Raw genomic sequence first — 12564 nt, 5'->3', positions numbered from 1 at the left:
GGATGCTGGACAAAGCTTTAGTAGCCGCTGCCCCCAGCCTTGTGCAGAACTGTGGTGCAGGACCCCCAGTTCAACATGGCAGTTAATTTCAATTCTGTACACATTGTTTTGTATATATATATAAGATTTCGTACTTATTTGCTTCATACCTATTTAATGCAGAGCAAGGAGATTATTTTGCTATTGATTACTTGATCCGGGAAAGAAGCAGAATTTGTGCCATGCCATGAATCACCAAGCACTTGCAGCAATAAACTTTATTGAGCCACGTGACTTGCTGTTACAGAATTATAAAGAATGCTTTACTGGAATGATTATACCAAACCATGTATGATTCAAACTGAATTATCTGGCTCACAATAAAAATGTTTTTTGGCAATGGCACCTACTCAGACACTGTGAGGCTTTTATATTGCTAACAGAGTAACGTTTGCTGGGCAATTCTGAAGATATATTACTCTTCATTTACAATGTGCGTTGTAGGAAAGAGTGGTTTAAAAGGCTGCTGAAGGATGCATTCGTTTGTAACCAGTGTATTTATAGAGATGCTGAGCTATGCAGTGGGCGGCATTCCTCAAGCAGAAATAGAAGAAAAGTGAGGCTGTGACTTGGGACTGGTATTGCTAATGGAGGCTTTTTTGGGGGGGAAAGACAGGAGCAAATAACAGGAATAGCAAACAATGGCTGGAGTGCAAAGAGGAGCTGGATAACAAGGCATCCTGCAACAGTAAGACTGATGTGAAATTGGAGAGAACTCTGCAAACAAAATACTCAGAGCAGGATACACGCTGCTGCATACAGCAGAGGTTTCCTGGATGAACTTGGTGCAGTTGGGGCTGGGACTGGTCATCCTCACTGCACATGTCCTGCATTTCTAGGACTTAAAACAGGTGAACACTGAGAGGTGTGTGATGAGCCTGGCTGAAGTTACTGTAAAATGTGGCCTCAGTGGAAAACTGTGGCAGAGACCTGACATTTAACTTCAGGGAAAAGAGAGACCATCCTGAATCAAAGCCACTGCCACATCCAAGTGTTCACCTCCTCTGCTGTCCTGCACCTTTACCAGGAGGCTGAATTAATGTAATAGAATTCCAAGTCCCAAGCACAAGGTCTCTTCTGTGAGCTTTTCAGGCTGTTTTTAGGCTTTTCATCCAAGCAGGTAGGGCTGGAAGACTTATCTCACCCCTGTGGAAGAGGGGTTAAAGGCAGGAGTCCCTTACAGGTATGACGCTTACATCCTGACTCGGGACATGAATGATGTGCTACAATACCCTTGGTTACTATTTAAATTGTTATGGTCCTCCCCATAGCCACCCTTTTCCCATACCCACACGCCCCATGACAGTTTTCCTTAAAAATAGTTGAAATATTGTACTGAGAGAAGGAAAAATATATGTTGGATTTTTTTATTTTTTTTTATTTTTTCCTCTGGTCCTCACAGAATGAAATGCTGATGATTGCCTTTACCTTTCCTTCCTGCTGTGTCTTACACTGGATTAGACCTGAAAAGCCGTATCACCAAGCTTGAAGTTCAATTTATCAGTGCAGTCAGGATTGATTTGTTACAGTACCTATTCTGGGGAAACAAATGTCTCCATCGCTCTCCTTTCCAATCTGGGCAGACCTTTGTTTTGCTCAGATCAGCTATGTAATGTAGGAAGCTGATGTTCCATAGATAAAGGCAAAAAGCCCTGCAGAATCCTGACTAATCCTGCCCAACCTGGTAGTGCCAGAGACTGGTACTGCTTGCAAAGTGCTCCCTTGTCACGTTGGTGGCTGCAGATATTGGGCAGAATGAGTGCTCTTATTTCCCTGCTTTGTTGTTGTTGTTGAACAAGTGGTAGAAAGTCATAGAAATGATTCTTGGGTGAATTACGTGTCCCCTTCATCACTAATAATGCTGTAACCAGACAGTCAGCTTCGTCCTTGGAGCCCAATTTCCAGTGTCACAGTGAAGACAGAGGGTTTTTGTACAAATTTGCAGCTGCTTTGTGAGACAATGGAAACAGACTTTGCTGCAACTATTGAGGTTAATAAGTTTTTCAACAGGAATTTGCTTCTGTAATCTAGCACAGGAACTCTCAATTAAAAGAGCATGCAGTTAAAATTCACTTTTCTCCCCAGATTCGCTGGGATGGAATATTTGGAGCTAACCATATAGAAGTGTGAGAATTACATTTTCAGGTTCAAAAGACCCAGAAGGTGATCAATAGGAAGAGTCATGTTTGAGCTGGACCTCGTTTTTCCTTTTCATGTGTTATGTTTGTGTCACGTTGAGGAAAGGTTAATGCTGAGCAGTCCTGCAGATGTGCTGTGAGAACAGTGTCTACTGCTGGTGCTCATTCTGTGAGATAAAATGAAAGAAGTCATTGCTCTGAAGGAGCTTTATTTCCTCAGGTAAAAGCAGCATTTCTTTCTCAAAATATGCTGCAGCTAGACACGAAGCACTCACTGCCTGAAAGCAGCTCTGCTCTCAGCAGCTGAAGCTCACAGGTGAGAAATGGGGCATATGCAGCCCTGCCTTGGAGGCTGGCAGCTGTGAAGCTGCTTGTTGTCTGGGCTGAGGCTGTGAAAGACTCTTCCCTCTGAGTTTGCATGGATTTGGGGAACGAGGCTGTATCTGGGTTAGGCTCCTGACCAGCCTCCCTCTTCCTGCTGCTGCCTTCTAAACCAAAGTGCGATCTAGGAATTCAGCTCTCAGAATCGAAGGGCTGCAGCCTTTGGGTGTGAGATTTTACATTTTTCCCTTCTCTGTAACTAGACGAGATGTATTGTCATTAAGTTTCTTTTAAAAGGAAAAAGAGAACAAGCTCAAAGTCGCACGCTTCCTACCTGAAGTAACCCTGAGCATATTGGGAGCAGCGTGACCTGAGGGATTCCCCATTCCTGAGCATTGCTGACAACTCAATTTCTGCATCAGGCCACCTTTCTGCCCCTGGCAGGGCACAATGCAGAAGCAAGGCTGGATCAGTGTTTTCAAATGTTCAACTTTCCAGCCCTTTAAATTGCTGAGTTTTGCAGAGCTTTAATTGCATCAAATGCAAAAAGAATGGGACACTATATCAAACTAACACATAGCTAAGCACATAAAGAATGTAGGGGCTGAATTAACAGAAGGTAATTCATATACTGCAAGTGTAAATTGCTGAGTGCAGCGGAAGGAATCCCTGTTTCTTCTTCATCTTGTTTCTTAATGGTGAGTGTGCCTGGAAATATAAAATTGTAGAAGTGTGGTGGGCTGTGTCCAGGGTCAGCAACCAGCAGACCAGGCTGCCCAGAGCCACATCCAGCCTGGCCTTGGATGCCTCCAGGGATGGGGCATCCACAGCCTCCTTGGGCAGCCTGTTCCAGTGCATCACCACCCTCTGTGTGAAAAACTTCCTCCTAATACCTAACCTAAGCCTCCCCTGTCCCAGTTTAAAACCATTCCCCCTCGTCCTATCACTACCCACCTCGTAGAAACCTAGTTGTCACTGGAGGTCTTACCATGGGGTAAATCTACAACAAATGAATTCTTTGAAGCAAATAGAAGCAACGAGTCCTTGTGTGGCCCCACAGTGCTGCCTGCTCGTGGAAGCTGGGATCAACTGGGGATGTTTCCCTTGGCTTACCAGAAGAGCTGAGCTGCTCCCTCCTGGGGCCTGTCCTGGTAAGAGGTCCTCCATGCCCCTGTGGGGAGGGACTGAGGAGAGCTCATGTGCTCCAGCAAAATGAAGTGATGAGAAAAACAAAGCTATACCTGCTAGAAAAATGTGATAAGGCCAAGGACAGAGGGCATGAGGAGCGGGCAAGAGTGAGCTGTTACATGCACCCCTGTTCTAGGTCTTTAGGCAAGGCTTGATCCTTTCTGTAAACAAATAACGCACTTATTTACATGAATAATCCCCATTTCTCATGCAAATGATTTCCCTACTGCCACTTCTGCCGCGAATAATTTTCAGCATAATTACCACATTTATGTAGTGAACGTGCATTCACAGGGTAGCGATCTGTCCGTGGATGCTCCTCACCAGAGAGGCCCACAGGGCACCAGGGGAGCTCGAGCCACCAGCACTGCACACCCTCCTCTTTCTATTTTTGTTCTGATAAAGCATTTGGGGACCATTTTAGTTGTCTCAGCAAGAGCAGAAGGATGTCAGCATCGTGCCTCCATCCCAGGGAGAGGACCTGCTGCTGCAGCAGGCAGCCCCCCCCCCCAGCAGCTAGACTGCTGCATGGGCTCGAGCTGACTGTAACGAGGCAAGGCACTCTGAACAGCAGCTTTCCTTTGGGGATAAGGCTATCTTAATTTTTTTTGTGTGTTTAAGTTGGTAATTGCTAAGGAATTTGAAAATCTTCCAGGTTTTACCACTCTTAATTATGTTCTCATGCATATGCATCATCTACTTGCATGCTCATTACTGCAAAAAGATCAGAGCCTGGAACTTTGGAGCAGTTTTTTTCAATTATCTCCCATACACCATTTTTTCAGTGAAATATCCCTCCTGCATGGGACAGCCTGATCTGTTCAGAGCCTGTCTTGCTGTCCAGAGCTCCGTGCAGTTAAATCAAGATGCATTTCATCCTTTGTGTGTCTGCTTTGCTCCTCCATAGAGTTTCCCCTTGCTCCTACCACCATCTGTTGATATGCCCATTTGGCAGGAGTCATTATGGTGTCCCAATGGAAATAGTTCCACTTCTTAGGACTCTGACTGATAATTTACCTGCTCTGTTTGCATCGATTGTTCTGATCCAACAAGAGCCTCTGGCATGGACAAATTCTAACATATTTGAAGGCATTAATGAGGTGTTATATCAGGAAGGGAAAATAATGCTGTTGGGCTTCAAACTTGTTCTTGCTCACTAACAGCAGAATAAATGCATGTAATTAACTAGTGGGTAAACCAAGCCACTGCTTTGCTTTCCAACCAGCAACAATGGTGATGGGAAATGAGATATTTAATCCACCTGAGTGCATTCAGTGCACAGGATTGTTCCCCCTGTAGGTGGGCAGGATTCCTAGCACTGTGTGTCTACAGAGTACGCAAGGACCTTTGGGTTATGTCTGCTTTCTGCCTGGTGTAGCTGCTCTCTTTTCCCTATTTTTCAAAGAGATAAGGAGCTAGTTGTTAGCATGTTTTGCTTTGAGAGCAGGAGATGGCCTGATCAAATAGCAGTCACTGTCTTTATACTTAAAGCATATGATTCTGTACAGAAAAAACATCTATTCCTGCACAAATAATGGGGTTGAAATCTACAGAAGTTAGGTAGCGTGTGGCTCATTCTTTCTGGCTTTAAATCCCTTGGGGAAAGGAGGGCTTAATAGTCAGGGATTTTTTTCCTATGTATATCTTTCTAGGACAAAGAGGTGGCATCCAGCTGTGAAAATGCTCCTTCCCACAAAAAGCCTGGTGCAGCACTGCATACTGCCAGCTGTGTTAATGGATGCCTGCGTTCTGATTGGCATCTGCCCATGCTTACGTGTCACAGAAATCAAGATTTGGCCCTGAAGTCTGCTTAACACCAGCACACATAAAGACAGAAGTATTAAAGGTGACATAAGGACAAGGCTTCCTTCAGGCTAACCGTTCCATCACTGATCACTGACTTGTTCTCTATTCTGTTATTAATGCCACCTGTCCAAACTGCAGTTATGGTCCTGAACATGTTGAAGAGGCACAGTTCTGCAGCAGGATAAAAGCACTGATTAACCACAGAGTAACAGAGGGGTTGGTCCCTTTGCTGGTAGGGTTCTCTGCTTCTCTCAGAGATGGATGGGGCACGTGTTTGCATGCCACAGCGTCGTCTCCCAGAGCTCATGGTCATCTGTCACAAATTCCCTGCACAGAGTGGGCTCCTCCAGGCTCCCAATGGCCGTGTCTGTGCCTTCCATCCATCAGAGTCACACAAGCTTGGCTGAAGGTGGGAGCTGCAGGTGAACATCGCGGAGTGCGCTGCTTCCCTTCTATTTGCAGAACAGCTTGTGTTCCTGCAGCTGACTTGAGAAGTTCAATTAACAAACGCTATTAATGCAGCTCCCCTCTTTATTTATTTATATTTATCTTATGCATAGCCTTTCCTGAACAGCTTAAATCTTTAATTAATTGGAGATGCCATTGTGGAAAGTGTGCTAGAGAAGAATGCTTGTGACTTAATTAAAAAGGTAAAAAACATCCTTTACTATTACTGAAGAAGACCTGCTTGCAACTCCAGTGGTGGCAGAAAGCCCACGAGAATTCCTCTGCTCCCCTTTTTGATGGTAGTGGTGAAGTGAGAGGTGATACCATTTCCCATGTGGAGAAGGTGAGTGCGTGTTTGAACTTTGAAAGTTTAGGTTGCTGGTGTAGGGCAAGCTACACTTCTGTCATCTCAACAGGGCGGAGGGGACAGACAACTAGAAAGCTCATACTATTCTTTAATTAAAAAACAAACAACAGCAATCCAAGAACTTTAACTGAATTCTCCTGGCACTTACCTGCTAGAAGTGTAGGATAAGCCTCATGTGGAGTTGCTCTCTGCTGCAGGACACTGTGCTACCCAGCAGGGCCTCCATACCACTTTGAGTTGCAATGAATTTTGATCCTTTCCTCTAATCGCCTTTCAAATGTTGTTTCTTATGCCCTTTTTAGTTTTCCAGGAATGAAAACCTGAGCATTTCCCATCCTTTCAGAAAGCAAAGGTGTTTTTCTCTGTGGGTGGCATCTCACATGTGAACGGGATGCTCAAGCCCAGCAGTATTGCTAGCAAAAACTGCAGCGCCAGCCTGTTTGGTAGAGATGCTGTGATGACGTCTGAAAATGTTCTTGTCATGCTTTACAGATCCACTCTCTGTACTTGAAATAGCAAGGAAAGCTGCTTTTCCCTCCCCCCCCTCTCTGCCTAAAGGCAGGAGGCCAAGGGCCATCACCCCATGCTGTCCCTGGGAAAGGTCCTTCGCCACTCCAAAGTGCTGCCCTGGTTTTGCTCTCACCAGATGACCCCTTTGCATCAATTCTGCAATACTGACATGATGAAACAAGCTGACAGCTTCTCCGTGCCCACACCTGCACAGGAACCCCAGCTTTCTTTACCACTCGCTGTGCAGTGCTGTACCTCCACAGACACTCATTTCCCAGGCACTGGTGCAGGGAGTTGTTCATCACCACGCCGAGCCCTGCTAATAAAGCTTTCCCTCAGCAGAGGGAGTTGTTTCTCAAGGTAATAAGAGACCATTATCTGATTGCATTTTTGTCAGGTCAGCCTATTTATTATCTTTCCTGTAATCTAATTTGTAATGTATTTTCTTGATATTTTCTGTATTTCCTCCTATATTTTATAATAATTTCCTCAGAAAGTCTGAACTAGAGAAAAGATGAGGTTTTAAATCCACCTCTTAATGAAAACAGCCAGATGCCTTTCTCTGGAAAAGCTTTTCTGCCTTCTAACGTGGGGTGCAGTCTGGGAGACACGCTGGAGGGAATGCTGCATGACAAAGCAGCCAGGGTCACTTCATCTGGGCCAGCAGAGCACCAGCAGCTCCTTTCTGCCTGGGGTGAGACGAGCCCTTGGATTTCCATCACCCAACTCTGTGATGCCACTGGGTCTGGATCTCTGCCACACAACCCTGTGCTGCTATTGGGATCTGAATCTCCAGCACTGTTGGGCTCTAGATCTTTGTCACCCAACTCTGTGATGCAACTGGGGTCTGGATCTCCATCACCTGGGTCTGGGGTTGGAAATAGATGATCTAACCCAAGCTATCCTGTGATTCTGTATTCTTGGTTTGAAAGAGATTCCTGCTCCCGAGAGGTCAGAGGGAAGTATGTGAGCAGCCAGCCTAAGAATTGGGGTAGATGTGACATGAGAGGACTCCAAGCTGTGTGAAGAGCCATCACTGGTGCACCTCAGCTGCTGGAAGTTTATCAGGTGACTGTAAGCACGTGGCACACGTGGTCTTTCAGGAGAAAGTGCAAAGAAGTTTGAGGAAGAGAGCAGCAGCTATTCCCACCTGCGGGCTCCCCCCAGACTTGGGCAGAGATGTCTCATGGCTTAGTGGGCATGGTAATGGGTTCAAGCCTTGGAAATCCCAGCATATCCCAGTTGGATGGGATCCACAAAGATCATCGACTCCAACCCTGACTTCACACAACACCACCCCAGACCCTAAGTCTGAATGCACTGTCTAAAGGTCTTTGAACTCCAGCACTGGGGCTGTGCCCACTGCCCTCTGGGGCAGAGCCTTTCCATCACCTCCCAACCCCCCCACTGACACAGCCCCATACCATTCCCTCAGGTCCTGATAAATCAGCAGCAGCTCCAACACTCACTCACTTTCCAGCATTTGACATATTATCTTCAATTCATTCCGTATGTTACTTTATGCACAGGTTCCTGCTTTTATGGGGTTTGTTCTACAGTTTCTGTACCAACATAAACGACTCGCATCTGCTTCGATAGTTAATTTATTCGCTAATGTCTTCTGCAAGAGAAAGCTCAGCTGCTGCAATGCTTTTCAGCAGTGTGGAAGAGCAGCGGGTCAGGTAGGTGAGAAGGGACACCCGGGCAAGACAACTCTTTCCCAGCACCGTACGATGCTTGATTTCTCTTGGCAACGTGTCGGTACTCCACTTGGGTCTGCGCTGTATGGGGCCGGCAGGGAGCACCCCCGGGGCAGGGCTGATGGTGCACCAGCAGCCTCCCCGCTCCGTGTCGATGATTATGATTTTATTTTCTAAGTGCTCTTGACAGCTCTGGAGACTCGCATCTTCTCATCCAAACGCAGTAATTAAATTCCACCTACCTGAATTCCCCCTGCTGTTTCAATTGGATAAATTAATCTTCCCATCATGTCTGAGCCTCCCGTGCGTGCTGTTAAACACCGGTCCAACCCCCGGGCCGGGACAGGGATGAGGAGCGCGGCTCCGGCGGGGGCCAACTCGGCAGCACTGCCGGGAACGGCTCGGTGTGCGAGGGGGGGCACCGAGGTGACCGCTCCCCATGCAGGGGGGCCGCGCAGCCCCTTCCAGGGGCGAGCGGCTCCGGCTCCAGCACCCCTCCCTCCCCACGGCGGTGCTGGTGCCGCCTCTCCCTTCTCCTCCCCTTTCCTCCCCTCCCCTCCTTCCTCTCCTCCTTCTCCCTTCCCTGCAGCGCGCTCACAGCCTGGGACTCGCATCGGCGGCTCCTAAGCAGACGGTCGAGACCCCTCTTTCCTCCCTTTGCCCCCTTTTGCCTTTTTCTGCCCGTCACCCCAACCCCCGCAGCCATGAGGCGCCCGACCCGCCGCCTGGCGCTGTCTGTGCTGGGGGTGCTCTGGATCGCCGCTCTCCTCCTCCTCTTCTTCGGGGCGAGGAGGAAGCCGGAGGCGGAGGGACCCGAGGGCCAAACTCTAGAGGTAAGGGGGCACCGGGCGCTGCGTGGAAAGTTTAGCTCCGTGCCCACTGCCGGAGTCTCTCCTCCGGCGGGGAACTGATGCTCTGAACAGAGGGAAATCCCCGCTGTGCCGCTGCCGAGCCCGACTTTGCTGCTGAGATGGGGCACGCAGGCTGCCTCCGACACAAGGCACCTCCGGGCACCGCGCTGAATGGGAGGGAACCACGGGATGGGCAGCGCCGTGCCCGCCTGGGAGCCGAGCATCTACAGCCTCGGTGGTACTTGTGGTCATTTTGTGTTTGCTACCGTTGTTTCTGTTTGCGGTGTGATTCGCGTTCGGAAGGCGTCCGCGTCTCAACATCTCGGCGCTCGCACGCTGCCGAGTCTCGGTGCGCACCTTCCAGCGACAGCGCAGGAGAAACGCACGGGGCATCAGACCCAGCTCAAAGAGGGAAACCGAGGAGCCCCGCTGCCCGAGTGGTGCGGAAGGCAGGGAGGCTGCAGGGCTCCCGGGGCGCTGCTTTGATGACGGCTGCGAGTTGGCTGGGCAGGGAGCGGGGCTAACTTTGGAAAGCACCTGGATCGGCTCCCGCTCTTGGCGATACTGCTGTACATCTCGAGGAAGTGAATGGGGGTTAGGCTGGATAAGCGAACTGAAGGTCTGCTGAGGTGGCTGCTTATTGCAGCAGGGGTGTGAGCCCCCCGTTCCTCCCTTTTCTCCCCCCAGGCAGCTGTGCGCTGCCTGCATCCTCACCATTCTTCCTACGTGTGTCATCTCTGAAGCTCTGAACTGACGGCTTTACTAGGGGGAAAAAAATTGAGCTCGTAAAGCTTGGTTTGATTTTTATTCATGTAAAGGAGTGATTGGTTCTTCGTGTTTTTTGGTTTTTTGGTTTTTTTTTTTTTTTTTTTGGAAATAAAACTGATGGAGTGGGTTTTTCAAGCTTTCAAAAATCTTTGCCCCAGCAGAGGGGAATGAATCTGTGCACATTTGGGCCGAAAAATAGTTATATGTAGGTACATTTATTTATTTAAGCAGGGGAAGGTAATAAGTCACTGAACTGGAAAGCTCCCTTAACCGTAACCATGCTTTTATGTAAATAGGTTTCTGTTGGAAAAATTTTCTTAAAAACCTGAAAAATAAAACCTGCCCTGTTGAGAGGAGCTGCTGCCTTCTCCTTCACATGAGCCCAGCTTTTGGCTCAGCCCCAGCCCTGGCTGTGCCACTGCTCTGTATTGCAGAATAGTGGGGCTCCTGGCAGAACCCCCTCCCATTCACTGCACCCCACCGTTTGGGCCAGCCTGGTCCCATCATCCAGCAGAGCAAACTTCAGCCCCCCAGATTCTGAAGCTGCAAGTGCCAAGTTGCCGTAACTCCGGTAATTTGACTGCTAGAATTGCCTCTCCTTCATTTCCTCTGAATTTTCCATCAAAACAGTTGCATCCCCTTGAGATTGATACAGCACAGATTTTCATTTTTGTCATGCATTATATTTTTGGCGTTGGGAACTGCTTTGGAGTGGCATGAGTGATGTGCTGCTGGCTGCAGGGATGCAGTGCCACCTTGGTTAACCCCTTGGAGTTGGGACTCACTCTGACGCCAGGACAGCAGCAGTTCCTCCATCTCCTTTCCCATTGCAGCCCGTTCTGCAGCTGTGTGACCACCATACACCACCCCGGTGTGGGTTTAACCTTTGTTCCCTCCTCGTTAGGCTCACATCCAGCGCCGTGGGCTCCATTTAGGATCATGGAGCTTGTTGCAGAGAAGCTTCTTCCTGTTCTTATAGTACTGTTATCTGTCTCCCCGCCCCAGTGGTGTGCTGGCTGGATGCACTGGAAACCAGAGAAGTGAACTGGGGTTGATGCCCTCCAGGCTCTCATTGAGACCTCAGCTCTCTCGCCAAATGGGTCTGCAGGGAAGTGGGAACCCTGAGCCCATGCTCACCCAGACCCTTTGCTCTGCTTTGCTTTGAAAAGGAGGGGGGAAAAAAAAAAAAAAAAAAGAAAAAAGGAGAAAATAAAAAAAGACAAATTAATAATTTAATTGCATTAAGAAATAATGAGAGGAGCTGATACATGGGATTAATTACAAAGACATTCCCAAACTGATACGTGTATGTGGAGCAGTGGTATTTCACCCACGTGCCAACTCCTGCCAGTGGCTGTGCAAGGCTGGAGCAGCCCTGGGGGTGCAGGTGGCAGCTGAGGGTGCAGGTGGCAGCCCCTCGGTCAACTTGCCTCCTCTGCAGGGAGAGTCTGCTCAGCTTTGTATCAGAGCCCTGCCATTGTCTCATGCATGCCGACTTGGTTGCTCCAACTGATGGATGGCTGAAGCACCGCTGAGAGCTCAAAGCAGGTCATTTGCAGGCTGGGTTGTTGCAGAAAGGCTATGGATGAAAAGTTTCTTCTATTGAACAGGTGACCTAACAAGATGCATGTGGCTCACCTCGATGTTTGCATTGCAACAACTCCTTCCTGACTCTGCTCAAATGCAGCATGGGGATGGCTCCCAGGGCAGGAGAAGTGCTGCCCCCTCACCGCCTGCTCCAAGTGCTCAGGGTGCTCAGCACCCCGTGGGATTTGGTCTCCGTGCAAAAGGATGCTTGTGTTTGTATGCTTTGTAGCAGCCTGCATTTCCTTCTGCATCATTGCCATCGAGAAAGATTCAGCACCTGGAGCTCAGCTGACGGTCTCCAGATACTAAATCCCTTTCAGTTTTATAGCAGCGGAGCCACTTAACAGATTAAAATAACTTTACGCTGCAAAAATTCATATCTTAGCCATTAAGGGATTGCAGTGCCAAATCTGTCATGAGAAACAAGGTGGAACAGAGAAGTTTGTGCTCAGTGGGCTCAGTTGGTGGTTTGTGTAGGTCCAGAGAGGGGCAGAAGAGGAAAGTTGTGCTGTCTGGGCATAAGCACACTCTGAAGTGTAAAGGAACAATAAATGATAACTAATTTTTTTTACTGGCAATGAAAACCCTGTTAATTTTTTAGCTCTGCATAAGAGTTGGGCCCTGCTGGCTTGACCACGTGGCTGGTTAAAAACATTGGGAAGCCTAAAGGACTCAGAGCAGTGTTTTCCTCATAAACCCCCAGACATGGGGAGAGGCAGGGAAAGGAGCAGGAAAGCTCAGGTCATCAATGCCTGCCTCCAGGACTGGAGTCTGCTCCAGAATTTTAGGCTTTATGACCATAGGAGGGTCTTTGAGATGAGAGATTTACTGGATGCCTGTCT

General features: G+C 48.3%; 1 protein-coding gene across 1 annotated transcript in view; it reads left to right on the top strand.

Moving 5' to 3' along the window:
- Positions 1–9220: 9220 nt before the first annotated feature.
- The window catches only part of GALNT14 (polypeptide N-acetylgalactosaminyltransferase 14), a gene marked incomplete at both ends in the record, with an annotated part of 63399 nt that continues 60055 nt past the window's right edge, over positions 9221–12564 (top strand). The window contains one exon of the mRNA XM_079532571.1: positions 9221–9349. Coding sequence (XP_079388697.1) covers positions 9221–9349 — 129 coding nt within the window. The remainder of the gene's footprint in view (positions 9350–12564) is intronic.

The sequence above is a fragment of the Tetrao urogallus genome (genome assembly GCF_951394365.1).
Source record: "Tetrao urogallus genome assembly, chromosome: 2".
NCBI classification, from domain to species: domain Eukaryota; kingdom Metazoa; phylum Chordata; class Aves; order Galliformes; family Phasianidae; genus Tetrao; species Tetrao urogallus.
The sequence above is the reverse complement of the archived record's forward strand: the minus strand, read 5'-3'. Positions and strand labels throughout refer to the sequence as shown.